Genomic DNA, 19,385 nt, shown 5'->3' on the forward strand with positions numbered 1-19,385 from the left:
CATATACCGAGTTGTTGGAGCCAGTCCTCCAGACTTCCTTTGCCTGAGTAGTGTGGAGGTTCAGCAATTTTGATGCGTGGCTTGTGCGATTGGACTGTGCCGAATGCTTGACCTTGCATCGTAGTGACGCCGCTTGCTTTGAGCGAAGCTAGCTCGTGCCGCAGCTTAACGTTAGCTGCCTTGATCTCCATCATTTCTTTGCCTGTGTCAAGCATCGCTGCCTGGGTTCCCGTGAGCTCGTCATTTAGAACCGCCATATGCGCATCTTGTGCGAGGATCCTATCTTTGAGCTTCCCGATTTCTGTCTGGAGAACTGCCTCCTTAAGTCGGTGTTTGCTCTTGTTGTTTTGGATCTGAGATTCAAAGGCCTTTTTGTGCTCGTACATCTTGTTTCCGAGCACATTGTAGACTTGGCGATTTCGGTAGTGATCGTGAGCTTCATTGCGACGATTACCCATTCGTGTATGTGGTCCGGGACTTCTCCGGGAGCGGACTGTCTGAGGGCATCTTTTAGGTGCTCGAATTGGTGTCCATCAAACTCCCAGATGGGTGGGACATAGGCTGGTACAAGTGATGGTGTCGGGGATGCTGGTCCTCTGACTTGTGATGCAGAATCCTGCGGTCCTAGTGCAGGTTCGGGTGAATTGCGCTGTGAGGCGCGTGGGGTACTTCCGTCGTGTGCTGACTCGACGTTTGTATGAAGAATGTCATCCATTCATTGCCTGAACATGGATGCGTGCACATGATCAGCTGACTCCATTGTGATATAGGTAAACTAATACAAAAAGTGCAAATATCTCGCTTTCGAGATGAAGACCAGAGCCTTGGCAATTTCCTGCAGCCTCTCTTCCTTTCCTATCTGCTTGAAACTGATTCCTCCTATCTCCAGACAGACTTTGTTGATAACCTGTTTCTCGACGAATGTATATGTGCGCGTCCCTGTGTGTAGGTCAGCGCAGACTTTATCGAGCTCTGTGGTGAGGCTAAAGATGGGTCCTTGGTGCTCGTCCTTGAGACGATATGAGAATGCTCCTAATATGGGCTGGAGCCTGAAGCGGGTAGCGTCTACCTGCTTCGTAAGGGTCTCGATGTGGATCATCGGCCTGACTCTGGAAGGGAGTGGGCAGATGAGACGTGCGATGGTGTTTGTCTTTATGAAGTTGGGTAGGGGATGAGTTGGAATGGGAGCAATGACGGGGGGAGGGACTGCGTTGGAGGTGATAAGCTCTGGGGGCGGTGCCGGCTTGCGACTACCAGTGGTAAGATGTCCCTTTCTGAGCTTGTAGCATTCGAGTCGTGGGGTGTGATCGTGTGGCTTGCGGATGATTCCGCACTTTATGATGTGTGTGGTATCTACAACCCTAGCTGCTGCTCGCTGCCTGTCTGTGGACAATGTGCCTAGTGACGCAAGTGTGAGGAGTCTTCCACACTCCTTGTTGGTTTCTTGATGCTTGTAGTGGGCGTCGAGGTCGATCCTGGGGGTGGTCTTGCGCTTTGAGGCTTTGGGCAGCTCAGAGTCTTGCTGAGGCTCACGCCGGGTAGAGATCGGGTTGGAATGTGTGTCAAAAAAGCCGCACGCTACGGCTGAAACTGCTTGCACTGAAAATACGCGGCCACTTGTGTTAGACACTAAGCAGGGGTGCAGAAAATGTCAGATTGTTTCTAATGTCACGGTAACACCGGACAAGAGATCAAAAAGACTAAAAAAAGGGACAGTCACGTGGAATGTGCCGCCCTGATCCCCCTGATCCCAAAGGAATCCCCCTGAACCCTATGTGGTACAAGAGCCTGTTGACTTACTGGTCAATGTGGCAGATGCAGGAAAGGGTGAGAGATATATGAAGGAGCTGGTGAGCTCAGTGGGTGCTACTGGTAGTAAACGAGGAGAAACAATCTGAGGTTTCGTCCCCTACATGGCTGGTCTTATATACACGTACAGCGGGCTATCTTACCTAAGCTACCTATCTACGGGTATAAGCAAATGGCCGTACATGAAACAATAGGATGTCCGGAAGTAGAACAATACAGTAAGTGGGAAGATCGATGGTTGCCGCAGTAATGCGTGTGCACATCGTGCCTATCTTGGTTTCCCTTTTGTTCTCCAGTGTGAACATCGTACCTATCTAGGCTTCTGGCTAAACTAATAGGAAGCGGAAGGCCGACGCATAACAATAGTCCTTGTTCCCTTTGTTCCCAAATGGGTGCCTCTATTGTATCCTGGAATAGACAGGCCCGACCGTATCATCCACGGGTCTGGACCATAACATGTGATGTGGACTATCACCTGATCTCTACGCGTCGCGTCTGTGGCTAAGTGGCGTGAGATATTGGTGAAGCACGTGATCTGTGGTGTGAGAAAAGTCACGTGCGGACTTTGTGGTGAAAATCTGTGACAGGTAACTGGATGGATAAATAATGGTCCGTGGGCACTCGAGGCTTGTGGCATGGAAAAACTGTGACACATCCAGTGTGAGAATACCTTCAGTCTGATCCGGAACCATCAGAGGCGGCCGTTCTCTCACGTAGCCATGTCTTTCTCAGGAATTAAAATCTGGCTGAGTTAGGTCTGAACCAGTCTTATATTTAGTGGGAGATTCTTGCAAAGAGACATCTGTTGTCTCCTCTCCTGGTGAGTTGTTTATGAGGGATTGGTGTTCGCCGTCGATGATGAACATTACGAAGATGTATCTTTGATCTGCCGAGCGGCTCAATGACCCAGAGAAGACATAAGTACTACACGCAAATCCTTCGATCACTGTGTTGCTACTTAAGCCAGGCTAAAACATAACGTTTTTGGTTGAGGAGGGTAACTTACATGACGATTGGCATATGCTAGCAAGAAAGTTCATTGGTGGGTTGACTTACAGTGCCACGCTGCTCCCTTCTTCGTTCAATCTCACCACAATGCAGATATTATATGATGATGTCTCTGTGAAGGAATGCAGTAGCGTTATCATAATGAGACTCACATTGTGCTGGATGCATGACATGATCAATGCTAAATTTTGATTCAAGCAGCAAAATTACATCTTGAGTCATTTGTAATCGATCAATCCACGTTGAATAGGTTTGTGCCAAAGTCTTTGTTAGAGTCTTCATCATCATCCCGCTGTTGCTCCTGCTCAGACCCATCCTCGTTTCACTCCAGATCATCATCTGTTGGCCTCAGTTGCCTTTTCCGTGGTATTCCAAATCTCCCATCCTCCAAAAGGACATATCCATCCCACGATACTGCCAGGACAACTTCTCTGAAAGGTGCGACAATCACATCTTGCAAATTGATGCAGTTTGTGAAGTTGATTTGATGTATTCCCCCATGGAGCCTGCGACGTTCAGTCATCGAATCCAATAAGATCTGGTGAGCTTGGTTTGGTGATGATGAATTGGGCTGGACCATTCCATGGAATCGCACTCTATCCAACGAGAGCATGTGCAGATGAGGGAAAATAAGGCTTTCACCCATTGCGGTAGGTGAATGGTTCAGAAGTTCGCCCACCCATTCAATGGGGAAGGCCTGTATCTGTAAATCTTCCACATTTTGTACATGACCGAGCACTTCAACTTTGTGATACAGTACATTTGATAGTTCCAGCATTTTCAGTTGTGAGAACAATGCACTGCCACAGACGATATTCAGAGTGGAATTGAGCAATGGGAGCTTCACATCCAAAGTATAACGTAGGCCTGTCAGAATTCCTGGTGATAGAAGACCAAGTACATCTCCAGCAGTGGCTAGGATGCGTAGTACACCTGACATCTCCCGAGAGAGCAATGCGGTGCATAGAGGCCCAATTATCTTCTCTTCTAGTATCTCTACTAAATGAGCTGGTTCAGTTGGTTGTAAATTGTCGATATCGATTGCGATGCCCATGTGTGCTGAAAAAGAGATGTGATTAAGAATGGCTGCACAGCACTTTGCACCACATAGTATGAGTCAGATAGACTGCAAATCGGGAAGTTGGATTGTGCCACAGACTCCGATCATGTTTGCTCCTCCTGAAGAAGGGTGGAAGGTAGAGTCTGATAGCGATAATCGATGTATTGTGATTGTCTGCAGCTTCTGCATCTGTTCAAGGGAATGGAGCACATCGACTAGGCTGGGCAAAGGCTGATGGTGGTAGTCCACCTCAAGATGCCTCAGAGATCCGAACGGCACTGACACACCCCAAGGGAACCTGATCACCAAGATTGTGAGCATTTGAAGGCCACACATTTATTCGCCGTCATGCCACGACCTGTTCTTGTCTGTAGGAAGGCCTCAAACTTCTAGCTGTCTCAGGACTGCAGTCGAACGTTTGGACAATTCTGGGTCTACAGCCTGCATGAAATACGACCACACCTGCTCATGAACTTGCAGGCTCCTGATTCTCGGTAACTCTTCTGCAATCATTGCAAGCACCTGTTTCATGTCGTAGTCATTGTATTTCACACGTGTGGTGTCCATTGTTATGTCTAGAGGTGTTGTTCTGGAGTGAAGCAGCATCACAGATAGAAAGCTCAATGGATCAACGAAGACACAGCTCCATAGAACAGGAGTCATGATAGCCATGCTCCGCCAATGAGCACAGACATGTGCGATCACGATCCATGCATAATAGCCAGGTGCTTCAGGTAACGAATCAGGATGCATCGCGGAGCGTCGCTGAATATAGTCATCCACGACAAAGCCAGACGAGTGTTCAAGGAAGATCTTCGCTAATATCTCCATCAGAAGCGTGTATACCAGAGCTAGTGCATTGTATTGAAACTTGAGTGTTCGGATGGCAGAAAGGTGGTCATTGATTTCTGCAAGACGCAATGTCTGGTGTGAAGCACCACTGTTGCTCGATCTATAGAGAGGACATATGAGTTTCATTCAAATGTCACAATATATCAAAATTACAATCGTTCCATGGCTACTATGAGAGACGAGAGAGCAGAAGGCGGGATGCAGCTCCTTAGCCTCAGGAGTCGGCTGTCAACTTTCAAGACTGCAACTAAGCAACGGCTGGGCTTGGATAATTAACTCATCTGGACTATAAGGACATTAATTAGGAGCCTCACACCTGAAGAGGATGTGGTGCTGCAAGAGCTCATTGAGGAAAACTACCACTGATCAAGCCTTACTATCCATGCATGAACGCAGGTGAATGCGCTGGCTGGCATGATTCCAAATTAACAGAATGTGCTGCAGCGGTAGCAGAGACCTGCTTACATCAGCCTTAAGCTGGACAAAACCCCTTTTCTGGTATTTGTTGCTCACAGTTTACGGGCACTTGCTCGATCTCCCTTTTCATGTATTATATAATGCAAGTCCGTACCTTCTCTTTAGCCACAGCTGCCTTGCCTTTCATCCATCCCTGTGAAGCTGTCACAGTATTAGGTGACACCTTTCTTTTTGCACCATTAAAGTCATCATTTGACAACCACAAGTGGTATTCAGACGCCAACCTTCATATTGGTCTCACAAAGTGGATACTTGGATAAACAGCACAATACTGTCACATACATTGTGGATACGACTGTGTCTATCACATAACCACCAAGCGCCCATGATTCAGCCACCCAGTTACATGACACTGGTCACTTGCCCTATTCGAAAGTTATCAGGTGTTGGTCACGTGACACCAGGCCACTTGCCCAGAATGGAACCCTTTAACCCACAATAGGCTCCCTGAAGCTCATTGGACCATCAAGCTAGCAAGCACCCAATTCGCCACTCAGATAGTGACACCACTTTGCTGCCCAGCCAATAGGCAGGCACTACAAGGGATCCCTCTACCAACTGGCATACAGTATAGCCAGGTACAGGATAGGCTGGATCTTCCCACAAACTTATCCAGATGAAGACTGATCATCTCACCCATTGTTCTGAGTTTGGACAGATCCTCTCACCTGAGATTACAATCATTGTGATGTGCCTTGTTGGCCATCACCCACTGGCCCCTCAACAGTGGGCCCACTTTCTGGCAATTGTCTCATTGGATTAGATAGGATTACCTCGGCGTATCTACGGCCTTTGTAGATAGTTGCCATAGTTGCTGCCAGAGCCCTTACTGGTTCTGGCATAATATTCTCACATGTAGTTTGCTAGGACCTCAGTAGGTACACCAAAGATAGAGTGATCAGGAACCAGCCCTACATGTGCTGCGAATGCCCGGAGGGAGCAATCCGAGAGCACCCAGTGAAGTCGTTGTGGCTGATGCCACATTATGTAATATTCCAAATATGTACTTAGTTATAAAGTAATCCTAATTAGAGAGCTCGGCATATAAGCCCGAGCTCTCCTTGCCCCACACCATCATCCGCTCATTCATCCTCCCAGATTCTGGTGAACACTACAGATTATGAGCCCCGGCAGTGCTGTATAAATGCATAATACAGCTATCTGAGTCTACTAGTGAAAAATCTACGAGATATATATAAAAGTGCGGAATTACCCCTATGCCGAAAAACACTGACCATGCAGATTCTCACAATCTGTACTGCATGCCATACCTCATGGAGGACAATTGGCTTCTGTAAAAGAGGCGTGTGCAACATGTATGGAAGAGGAAGTGTCTTACCAAATATGTGATCGGTGAGATCCCGATTCCGCAGCCCCTGCCAGATATAGTGATGGCAGAAGAGAAGGCAGCGAGGGAAGCTGAGATCGCAGATTGAGAAGACAAAGATAGTGAAGCAGCAGAGGTCATGTTGATGTCCATGGCCGACGATCAGCTCATTCATGTGAGCGAGTCAGGGACATCACATGAGATTTGGAAGAGTCTTAGGATCGTGAAGGAGAAGCCAGGCCATCATGGCCTTCTGGTGCACCAGCATACATTATATCAATCTCGAGCTCCAGATGACAAGGACATGGATGACTGGTTGAAGGAACTGTGTTAGCTTCAGGAGGAGCTCCACCAGATGGGAAAGCTCATTCTGGACGACGAGTTCATTTCAATTATCCTCATGTTGCTACCGGAATCCTGGGATTCATTCACGAATTTCTATTTCAGAGCAGCAGGAGGGCAGTCACAGTCTGGCAATGGAACTCAGATTACGTCACAAGATCTCATCGCAGTCATTCGCGATGAGAACTGCCACTGAAAAAGCTGAGATGCCGAGCAGGTTGTCACAGGCACATCGCAGACTCAAGCCCTCTTCACCCAGAATGCAGAGCAGAAGAAGAGCAAGGGCGTGATGAGACCATGTGGCATCTGCAGTCAGAAGAATCACATCATGCGAGATTGTAAATTCTGTAGGCACCCCGAGATGAAGTGCGGAGACTGCAGGAAATGGGGGCACAAGACCTTGGAGTGCTACACCCCCAGAGGAATCTTATCTGATAAGGCACGAGATGAGCCGTCGAAAAAGAAGTCGAAGTTCGAAGTACGTGAGCGCAATGATCTGCAGATCACTGGATCAAGCCACGCCAAGAGAGATTAGGCGAGAATTGCAGAAAATGATGACAAAAACTGTGTATCATTAGGTTCAGAAGATTCAGATGCTTCATTTTGTGGTTGGTTTGTGTCACGGCGCATTAGATCCTGTGCTCTAAAGCAAGGAAATGGCAGCAAGGTGCTTGCCAGCATCCAGTGACCTGCACAAAAATGGGGTTTGCCCAGGTAGGGTCAAACCAGGCATGCAGTGACATGCAGCCTAAAAAAGGGGCTTAAAGGGCCCTTAGCCTTATGCTCACAACAAGGGGGTGAATTGGCTGTTAGGCCGCATGAAATAGGTGAATGAATCTAAGGTCTTCCCTTAGATCCTCGTGTGACTATATACATGTAGTGGTGGACCCTGGGTACCCTAACTATGGTGTACTTACTGGGGTCCTGTCCTGTCTACATGTGAACATATTACCAAAATCAGTAATGGTTCTGGACTTTGCTATAGCAACTATCTATAAAGGCCGTGGATACACCAAGATAATCCTACTTTACCCAATGAGATAATTGCCTGAAGGTGGTGCCACTATTTGAGTAGCTGAAGTGGTGCCACTTATTGAGTGGCTAATGGAGGTTCTGCCATAGTGCATATTCTAATGCTGGTGCTACTATTTGGCAGCCATGTAGTTGATGCTGCTATTGAGCAGCGAATTGGGTGCTTGCTAGCATGATGGTCCAATGAGCACGGATAAGCCTATTGTGGGCCAAAGAGTTCCATTCTGGGCAAGTGGCCTGGTGTCATGTGACCAACACCTGATAACTTCCGAATAGGGCAAGTGGCCAGTGTCACATGACTGGGTGGCTGGATCATGGGCACTTGATGGTCATGTGGTAGACACAGTCATATCTGCGATGTATGTGGTGATATTGTGCTGTTTGTCTAAGCATTCACTTTGTGAGATAAATATGAAAATTAGTGTCTGAATAACCACTTGTGGTTGCCAAATGATGACTTTATTGGTGCAAAAAGAAAGGTGCCACTTAATACTGTGACACCGTTGGCTTGAGGAGGAGTGTTGGGAATGCCCGGAGGGAGCAATCTGAGAGCACCCAGTGAAGTCGTTGTGGCTGACACCACATTACATAATATTCCAAATATGTACTTATATATAAAGTAATCCTAATTAGGGAGCTCGGCATATAAGCCCAAGCTCTCCTTGCCCCACACCATCATCCGCTCGCTCGTCCTCCCAGATTTTGGCAAACGCTACATCTTCATCATTGGCAAAATTGGCATCAGACTATCCCTCGAATTTACATTGTTCGAGGTATGATTTCCCTTCTTTGGGACCATATAGTATTCCGACATCTTGTGTGCCAGATAAATATCTGAGAATGCGCTTTGCGGCTGTCCAATGTGCCATGCCAGGATTGGCAGTAAAAGAGCTTAAGTGTTGTACTACATAAGCAATATCTGGGCGCATTGCCACAGCAGCATACATTAGAGATCCAATGAGTGATGCATATCCGTTGCTACAGTTTTGCACATCATCGATCCCAATTTCCTCCTTCTCGAGGGGAATATTTGGATCAAGAGGCATGCCTACCGCATTTGAGTTCACTTACCCTTCTTTTTGCAGGATAGAAACAATATATTTATTTTGAGTGATTTTAATCGTGCGCTTTGCACGATCTCACTCAATTTCTATTCTGATGATCTTCTTTGAATCACCAAGGTCAGTGACTTCAAACATGGTCTAAAGTTCATGCTTCAGATGACCCATAATATTAGGATCATTGGTGAATATTAGTAGATCGTCTACCCATATGGTAACGATTTCTACTTTTCCACCTCTGATCTGAATATATGTGCAAGGATCTGAGAATAATCGCCTAAAACCCGCATTTATTAGCTCATGGTTAAGTTGAATATTCCACTCATGCCCAGCTTGTTTGAGTCCATAGAGGGTCTTGTGTAATCTGCATACACGATGTGTCTGGTCTGCATACCCTTCAGGCTGGTGCATATAAATCTCCTCTTTCAGGATTCCATTTAGATAGGTGCCTTTGACGTCCATCTGTTGGATTTCCCAATTGAGGATTGCAGCTAGCCCTAGAACAGCTCGAATTGTCTCAAGATGGACCATGGGTGAGAACGTCTCCATGTAGTCCATGCCGGAGATCTGTGAGTAGCCTTTTGCCACTAGATGTGCCTTGTATTTGATTACCTCACCTTCCTTGTTGGTCTTCTTGACCAGGACCCATTTGTTGCCTAGTGGTCTGGGGTAGATCTACAAAATCCCATGTTCCCATTATGCAGTTGCTTCATCTCAGCTTGCACTGCTTGCTCCCAATGGGGCCATTCCAGTGAGTTCTTCGCATCCTGTAACGATTTCAGCTCATCTGGATTTATAGAAGTGCACATTGCCTGGTAGATTACTTTGGCAGATGCAGCAGCATCCATGTCATCATCATCTGCCTCAGGGTCATTGAGGAGCTGATAGTTCAGATGCACGATCTTTCATTTTGATCTCTGAGGCTCTTCAGGTATCTGCGCTTCTTCCATTTCGATGTGCTTTCGCTTCTTCAGATTGAAACATGGTGCATTCTCAGTGGAAGATTCCCCCTTGCATGTTTGATCTGGCATGGACTCTCCCTGTAGCTCCAGTGTGTCGGTTGGTACAGAGGGTGGAAGCTGTGAAGCGGGTGCAAAATGATAATTGCATGAAGCTTTTACAGTGCGTGTGGACGTGTCGTAGTAGTGGATGGCGTGCGGTCCATCGAGATGACCAATGAAGAGGTACGTGATGGTGCGTGGTGCTAACTTCGACAAGTTAAGTGTTTCATTTAGCACCCATACAGCGGATCCGAATTCGCGTAGATACGCGATATGAGGCTTCCGCGCATTCCATTTCTTGTATGGTGTCATGTCAGGTAACCCGCACGTAGGTGCGCGATTCTTGATGTATGTGGCATGACCCACTGCTTCTGCCCACAGATAGCATGGAATGTCGCATGCGTAGAGCATAGCGCATGCGCACGATAATAACGTGCAGTTTAGACATTCTGCAATCCCATTCTGGGATGGAGAATAAGGCGCAGTAGTGCCTGTTTCAATTCCTCAAGATTGGCACCATTGTGTCAAGTCATTATTTAGATATTCGTGTCCGTTATCCATTCAGAGCTGACGACACTGGGTCCCATAATGATGGTCGAGATTTGTCAAATAAAATTTGACTTTCTCGGATGTCTCGTCTTTCATTTTCATTAATGATACTGTAGTAAATCTGGTACAGTCATCTGTCATCCGTGAATGAGACGAAATAACACCATCCTTGTAGGGCAGTCATCGGAGCCAGTCTCCACACATCTGTGTGCGTTAATTCTCCAGGGACTGTTTCTCTTTTTGCTGCCTCTTTCGAAAATGACTTCCTGATGGCCTTAGCTTGTATGCAGACTTCACACTCAATATGATCTGGGCTGGGCACAATTTCTAGGCCTTTGACCATGTGCTCCCAGTGTAACTGTGTGAGCGCTGGTTTCGCAATATGGCCATAAATTCTGTGCCACTCATCCCAGGTGTGAGGAGTGTTTTCCTGCATGGCATATATTAATTTGGAAGCAGTAAAAATGGGCTCAAGATTTAATTGATAAGGTCGACCTTGTTTCTTACCTACAGCAAGTGTAGCACTGCACTTATCCATGATTAGCGCACGACTGTCATCCATGTGTACCCTTCCACTGGCTTCATCAAGCTGTGCAATGAATAGAAGATTGCTAGATGCTGTCGGGACATGTAGCACGTTGTGAAGATTGAACCTTACTATGCGATTTTCCACTTTACTTCGGATGGCTACAGTGCCTCGGCCTAAAGCCTTGATAGGCGCTGGACCTATCTCGAAGATTAAGTGGTTGCATAAGGGCTCATAGGTGTGGAAAACATCACAGTGAAAAGTGATGTGGGAGGTGCTTCCTGAATCTGCAAACTGTTACAGTATTGAGTGGGACCTTTCTTTTTGCACCAATAAAGTCATAATTCAGCAACCACAAGTGGTTATTCAGACACCAACCTTCATATTGATCTCACAAAGTGAATACTTAGACAAACAGCACAATACCACCACATACATCGTGGATATGACTGTGTCTACCACATAACCATCAAGCGTCCATGATCCAGCCACCCAGTCATGTGACACTGGCCACTTGCCCTATTCGGAAGTTATCAGGTGTTGGTCACATGACACCAGGCCACTTGCCCAGAATGGAACTCTTTGGCCCACAATAGGCTTATCCATGCTCATTGGACCATCAAGCTAGCAAGCACCCAATTCGCTGCTCAATAGCAGCATCAACTACATGGCTGCCAAATAGTAGCACCAGCATTAGAATATGTGCTATGACAGAACCTCCATTAGCCACTCAATAAGTGGCACCACTTCAGCGACTCAAATAGTGGCACCACCTTCAGGCAATTATCTCATTGGGTAAAGTAGGATTACCTTGGTGTATCCACAGCCTTTATAGATAGTTGCTATAGCAAAGTCCAGAACCATTACTGGTTTTGGCAATATGTTCACATGTAGACAGGACAGGACCCCAGTAAGTACACCATAGTTAGGGTACCCAGGGTCCACCACTACATGTATATAAGCACATGAGGATCTAAGGGAAGACCTTAGATTCATTCACCTATTTCATGTGGCCTAACAACCAATTCACCCCCTTGTTGTGAGCATAAGGCTAAGGGCCCTTTGAGCCCCTTTTTTAGGCTGCATGTCACTGCATGCCTGGTTTGACCCTATCTGGGCAAACCCCTTTTTTGTGCAGGTCACTGGACGCTGGCAAGCACCTTGCTGCCATTTCCTTGCCTTAGAGCACAGGATCTAATGCGCCGTGACAGACGGGCATCTCTAGTAATTCCATTAGTTTTTGATGCCTGGGCTTAGCAAGAGGCTTGGTAAAGATGTCTGCAGTCATATCGCCTGTCGGACAATATTTTACCTGAATAATTCCATCATCAACTTTCTGTCACATCACTGCTGGACAAGAGAGCAAAGAGACTAAAAAGGGACAGTCACATGGAATGTGCTGCCCTGATCCCCCTGATCCCTATGACCCCCCTGAACCCTGATGTGGTGTAAGAGCCTGAGACTTACTTGTTAATGGGGTGGATGTAGGTGAGGGTGAGAGATATATGCAAGGAGCTGGTGAGCTCAGTGGGTGCTACAGTGGTAGATGAGGAGAAACAATCTGAAGTTTCATCCTCTACATGCTGGTTTTATATACATGTACAGCAGGCTATCTTATCTAAGCTACCTATCTACAGATATAAGCAAATGGCCGTACATGAAATAATGGAATGTTCAGAAGTAGAACAATAAGTGGGAAGATCGATGGTTGCCGCAGTAATGCGTGTGCACATCGTGCCTATCTTGGTTTCTCTTTTGTTTTCTGGTGTGAACATCATGCCTATCTTGGCTTCTGGCTAAACTATTAGGAAGTGGAAGGCTGATGCATAACAATAGTCCTTGTTCCCTTTGTTCCCAAATGGGTGCCTCTATTGTATCCTGGAATAGACAGGTCCGACCGTATCATCTGCGAGTCTGGACCATAACATGTGATGTGGACTATCACCTGATCTCTACATGTCACATCTGTGGCTGAGTGGCATGAGATATTGGTGAAGCACGTGATCTGTGGTGTGAGAAAAGTTATGTGCAGACTTTGTGGTGAAAATCTGTGACACTACCCCCCCTCAAGGCTCATTGTCCCGAGGAGCCAAAACCTTTATTTCTCCTTCTAGTTGCTCGCAACGGTTGGTAACTTCAGGAGGGAAACTCGAAGATTATCTGGGCTATCCTGTCTCCTGATTTGACCGAAAAGACTAAATCTGTTGTGTTAATCAGTACGATCTTGAGTTCTCCAGTGTAATCAGGGTCAATGACTCTTGCGCCCACGTCAATTCCTTGTGCAGCCAGTACGACCTTGAGTTCTCCAGTGTAATCAGGGTCAACGACTCCTGTGTCCACATCAATTCCTCATGCAGCCAGTCTGCTGCGTGGAGCTATTCATGTATAGATGTGTTTGGGAGGGTCAATTGCGACTCCCATTCCTACCACAGCTCGTGAATGTGGAGGGATTTCATGTGTTTCTGCTGCATAAATATCCCATCCTGCTGCTTCATTTGAGGATTTTTTTGGTGTTTTGGCATTATCTGTCATTTTATGATATAGGAAAAACTTGTCTGGGTGGTTGGACATGTTGATTTTGTGCGTGGATATTGGTGCAACTTCATATGAGGATAGTTCGAAGCATTTTCCAATGAATGTAACAACCCTGATTGGTGCTTTGGCTGCATCTGGGTGTTGTTGGTGGAATTCTCGAAGAAGCTTGTCGGCGTTGGTGAGATTTGTTCGGGGTTCCCATGTGTCGTCAGAATGGTCATAGCCTTTCCATTTGACAAGGTATTGAACCCTTCCCCTCACAACCTTCGAGTCTAGTATTTCTTCAACTTCGAATTCTGGTTCTCCTTCGATTTCTATAGCTGGGGGCTTTGGGGGTTCACAGTTTGCGATCATGTCTTGATGGTACATGATCAATTTGCTAGCATGGAAGACCGGATGGACCTTCATTTGCTTGGGCAATTCCAGTTTGAATGTGACTGGGCCTAGCTTCTGAAGTACTTTGTAAGGTCCAAAGTTTTATGTGCCTAGCTTCGCGGATTTGACTTTTACTCTGAGGTCTTTTCCCTTGAGTAGTACTAGGTCTCCGACTTTGAATGGGACTTCTCCCTTTTTCTTGTCGAAGTACCATTTCATCTGTGAAGCTGAATCTTCCAATGCTGCCTTTGCCTGTTCTTGTGCCTCGGATCGGTAGGTGAATAAGTGTTCCAATGAGGGATGACATATTGATTCGTGTATGTCTGGTGCCATTTTTGGATGTCGGCTGTATTCGACAAAGAATGGGGAAAGTGTGGTGGACTCATGGATCTGGTTGTTGTATGAAAATTTTGCCGTTGGCAGGTAATAGACCCAATCATTCTGTCTGTGATTACAGTACATGCATAGGTACTGTTCCAATACCTGGTTAACCCTTTCTATCTGACCGTCTGTCTGGGGATGGTATGCTGTAGACATTGTTGACTTTATACCGAGCTTCTGGCAGAACTCCTGGAATAGTTTGCTCACAAATTGAGTACCTCTGTCTGAGATAATCTGGTGCGGCAATCCGTGGAGTTTGAAGACTTCATTATAGAATACGTTAGCGACTTGCGATGATGTGACTGTATCATCCGTCATGTAGAAGTGCACTCATTTCGTGAGTCTGTCTACGACGACAAGTATTGCTGTCTTCTTTTCTCCCCTAAAGTCCATGGCTGGAGGCAGTTGTGTGATGAGATCCACTGTGATGATCTCCCATGGTCCTCCTGGTACCTCATTTGGTTGTAGTAGTCTGTATGGTTTTTCTCTAGAGTACTTGTTGCATTGACAACTATCACAACCTTGTACATATTGCTTAACCATTACCGATATTCCTGGCCACCAATAGTTCCGAGTAATAAGCTCCAATGTTTTGAACCTGCCTGGGTGTCCAGCTGGTAACGTGTTGTGATGGAGCTTTATTAGGTCAAGGCATAGCTGTTGATCCTTGGGGACATAAACCTTTCCGTGATGGAGTAGCAGTCCGTGCTCAAAGTCCATTCTGCAAGGTTTTTCCCAAATTCGCGCTGTTCTGTAGTCAAAAGCGCACAATAATCTTTGGTCATCATGTCATCTGTGAGTGCCTTCTTGATCCTTTCCAGTAGTTGAGCATCATCAACTTCAGATGCGTGAGCAGGTCGAATTGCATTGATAGTGAAAAATTCAGGTTTTAACAGCATTTGGTCCAAATTGTTGCTGTCTACCCCCCTCTCATGGTCTGGCCTCCTGGACAGAGGATCGGCACGTAGCATTGTCTTTCCAGGTCGGTGACTGAGAATGAAATTAAATCTGGTGAGGAATAATGACCAGCGCGCTTGGCGCTGAGATAGTTTCTGTGCCTGACGGAAGTATGTAAGGTTGAGATGGTCTGACCAAATCTCAATGGGTTCTGGGTGTCCTTCTAAGTAGTGCCGGTATTCTTCTAGTGCCTGAATAATTGCAAGCATTTCCTTGTCGTAAATTTCATAGTTTCTCTCATGTTCATTGAGTGACTTTGAGTAGTATGCGACTGGGTGCCATAGCTTGTCTTCTCCCAGTTGTTCGAGTACTGCACCAGTTGCATAGTCTGAGGAGTCGGTCTCCAGACAGTATGGTGCAGTGTCATTGGGGAGTTGTAAGATCGGGGCTGAGGTGAACACCATTTTGAGTGCACTGAAGGCTTGGTCTTGCTCTTCCTTTCATTGCCAGGGCACATCCTTGCAGGTGAGAAGCGTTAAAGGTCATGCGAGTTTCACAAAGTCCTTTATAGATCACCTGTAGAAATTCGCGAATCCTAAAAAGGCCTGTACTTGTTTGACCTTAGTAGGTGCAGGCCAGCCAAGCACACTTCGACTTTAGCAGGGTCCATCTGTACCGAGTTCTTGCTGATGATCATGCCAAGATACTCGATTGAGGATTGTTCAAAGGAGCACTTTTCCGGTTTGGCATATAAGTCATTGTCCCGGAGGCACTGTAGAACTGCTTTTACTAGTTGTCGGTGTTCTTCGAGATCATCCGTAAATATGATAATGTCATCTAAGTAGACTACCACCTTTCCAGTGCGAATTAAGTCTTCGAGGACTGTATTCATCATTGTTTGGAAGGTGCTGGGAGCGTTGCAGAAACTGAAGTACATTACAGTGAGTTTGAAGAGGCCACAATGTGTGATGAAAGTGGCTTTTTCTTTGTCTCCTTCCCTAATCCTTATGTTGTTGAACCCCCATCTCAGATCAAGCTTCGTAAATATGCTAGCATGTGAGAGTCTGTCAATGAGGTCCGAAATGCATGGGATTGGGAACTTGTTCTTCTTTGTTACTGCATTGAGGTTCCTGTAATCTTGGACTAGCCTCAGTGATCCATTCTTCTTTTTGACGAAGAAGACGGGTGCTGCTGTTGGACTTCTTAATCTCTTGATGTATCCTTTGGCCACCTCTTGGTCTATCCACATGTCGAGCGAATTTCTTTCCTGGAAGTTCATAGGATTTAGCTTTGCCGGGCGTGGTAACGATGCCTCTGGAACAAGTTCGATTGGATGATTGTAGGGCTTTCTTGTGGGCATTCATTCTGACTGCTTCTTGAAGAACACATCACCATACTCGTGGAAGTGTTTGGGGACATAGACTGACCAGTAGTCTTTGTCCTGTTCTCCTTTTTGTGGCATTCTATCCTGATTTCTCTTGGTGTCAAGGCCCATAATGAGTGATGCTACAGCTTGTGCGTCAGGGTCTTCTGATAATGACACCCATCTAATGAAGCTGTCCATGTCATTCCAGTTGTCACCTAACTCCTGGGAACTGATGAACTCCATCAGGTCTTCGATGTGAGGAATGTTTGTGTCTTCCAGGTCATCCTCCTGGACTGCTACCTGTGAGGGTGCACATCTCTGTGGGCATCGGGTAAAATCGACCATGAGTTTTCCCCAATCTACTTCTGGGTTGTGCTCCTTGAGTAAACTCATGCCTAGTATAATGTCCTTGTGACCTATATCGGTAACCAGAAGACTTTGTCTGCTTGTGTGGTTTCTGATAATTATACTTAGAAGAATCCTTTTCTTAATGGTTCCACCCTTGTTGTGAGATGTGTCTGCGTTATAAACCCTGATCTCCTTCTCAAGTGAGATCGTAGCAAGATTCAACTGATCAACCAGCCGTGGGTTGATGTAACAAGAATATGCTCCTGAGTCGAGGAGCGCCTCAGTCTGGACTTCCCTTACTCCCTGTTTGAGGTGAACAGGTAAATCGATCACATGTTTTGACGAACCAGTTGATGCAATATAGAGAAAACTCGATACTGGTACATGCGAGAGCGAGTAGGTACTGTTACAATGTCTATGGGGACTCTGGCCAGACCTCAGAGAACCCGCTGAAGAAAACCCTCATTGTCTTCTACCTCCATGATCCTAGCTGCTTCAATAGCTGGTTCCGGTTCTGCCTCCTTCTCCTTTCCCTTCACATCGTAGCTGGCGATGAAAGCACAGACTGCTTCTTCTCTCACCTTGCTGTCGTCGGAGCTGGTTGATGATGCCATTGTTGATATTGCCCTCATCGCTTGCCCCCACTTTGGCATCTCAAATTTGCCTTTGTATTTGGGGTCCAGGCATCGCTGTTTAAATATGAAGGGGTGTTTCCCACATCATATGCACAGCTTCTTCTCTAGCCATCCTTCCTGCTCCTTGGTAAGTGTGGATACTCGATCCACAACCATTGTGTTAGGGTCCTTCAGGGCTCGTGGTGCCAATGATGTTGCCGTTGTTCCACGCTGTCCTGCCTTGTCAGCTCTGAACTTGGACTCCAATTGGAGACATAGGTCGAGGTATTCTGGCCATGTGATGGGGTCGGCAATTCCTAGACTGTCTCGTGTCACCATTGCTTGGCACACGTCCTTGTCACGATGTTCAGCGATGTAACCAATGAGTGCAGTATGCCCCAAGTTGGTCTTGGTGGCCCATTGATGGAACTTTTCTGCGAAGAATACCATCGTGGGATACGTTTTGCCACAGATCTTCTCCAAATGCTGCTGCACATCCTTGTCGGGTCGAGGGTCCTGTTGTTGACTTTGAGAATATCGACGAAGTCTTCCCAAGTACTGAGTGATTGCTGTGCTGCTGCTCTTGTTGCGTATTCAGACATGTAGGTGAATGCTCCACCTTCTAAGTGCAACAGGGCCGTGGTAATCTTGTGCTCGTCGTCATTGATCTCGTTCCACCGCATCCATATACTGAGTTGTTGGAGCCAATCCTCCAGACTTCCTTTGCCCGAGTACTGTGAAGGTTCGGCAATTTTGATGTGGGGCTTGTGCGATTGGACCGTGCCTGATGCTCGTCCTTGAGGCAGTATGAGAACACTCCTAGTATTGGCTGGAGCCTAAAGCGAGTAGCGTCGACCTGCTTGGTGAGCTTCTCGATGTGTATCATTGGCCGGACTCTGGATGGGAGTGGGTGAATGGGACAGGCAATGGTGTTGGTCTTTATAAAGTTCAGAAGGGGCTGAACTGAGATGGGAGCAATGACGGGGGGAGAAACTGCATTGGATGTGATGAGTTCTGGAGGTGGTGCCCGCTTGCGACTACCCGTGGTAAGACATCTGCATCTGGGCTTGTAGCATTCAAGCAGTGAGGTGCGATCATGAGGCTTGCAGATGATTCCGCACTTTATGATGTGTGTGGTGTCAACGACCCTTGCTGCTGCATGCTGCCTGTCTGTGGACGATGCACCTAGTGACGTGAGTGTGAGGAGTCTTCCGTGCTCCTTGTTGGTTTCCTGACACTTGTAGTGAGCGTCGAGGTCAATCCTAGAGGTGGCCTTGCACTTTGATGCCTTGAGCAGCTCAGAGTTTTGCTGAGGCTCACGCCGGGTAGAGATCAGGTTGGAACGTGTGTCAAAAAAGCCATGCGCTACGGCTGAAACTGCTTGCACTGAAAATACATGGCTGCTTGTGTTAGACACTAAGCAGGAGCACAGAAAATTGTCAGATTGTCTCTAATGTCACAGCACTGCTGGACAAGAGGGCAAAGAGACTAAAAAGGGACAGTCACGTGGAACGTGCCGCCCTGATCCCCCTGATCCCTATGACCCTCCTGAACCCTGATGTGGCACAAGAGCCTGAGACTTACTTATTGATGGGGTGGGCACAGGTGAGGGTGAGAGATATATGCAAGGAGCTGGTGAGCTCAGTGGGTGCTACAGTGGTAGATGAGGAGAAACAATCTGAAGTTTCGTCCTCTACATGCTGGTAGTATATACATGTACAGCGGGCTATCTTACCTAAGCTACCTATCTATGGATATAAGCTAATGGCTGTACATGAAACAATGGCAATGGAATGTTCAGAAGTAGAACAATAAGTGGGAAGAT

At 46.7% G+C, this 19,385-nt stretch overlaps 1 protein-coding gene across 1 annotated transcript; it reads right to left on the minus strand.

Moving 5' to 3' along the window:
- Positions 1-775: 775 nt before the first annotated feature.
- Positions 776-4,444, minus strand: LAESUDRAFT_758443 (uncharacterized protein; the record flags this gene model as incomplete). Its single annotated transcript, XM_040912446.1, has 2 exons — positions 776-1,629; positions 4,294-4,444. 2 exons carry the CDS (start codon positions 4,442-4,444, stop codon positions 776-778), a joined length of 1,005 nt encoding a protein of 334 aa, XP_040765170.1.
- Positions 4,445-19,385: the final 14,941 nt, after the last annotated feature.

Source organism: Laetiporus sulphureus (assembly GCF_001632365.1).
Source record: "Laetiporus sulphureus 93-53 unplaced genomic scaffold LAESUscaffold_15, whole genome shotgun sequence".
Classification (NCBI taxonomy): domain Eukaryota; kingdom Fungi; phylum Basidiomycota; class Agaricomycetes; order Polyporales; family Laetiporaceae; genus Laetiporus; species Laetiporus sulphureus.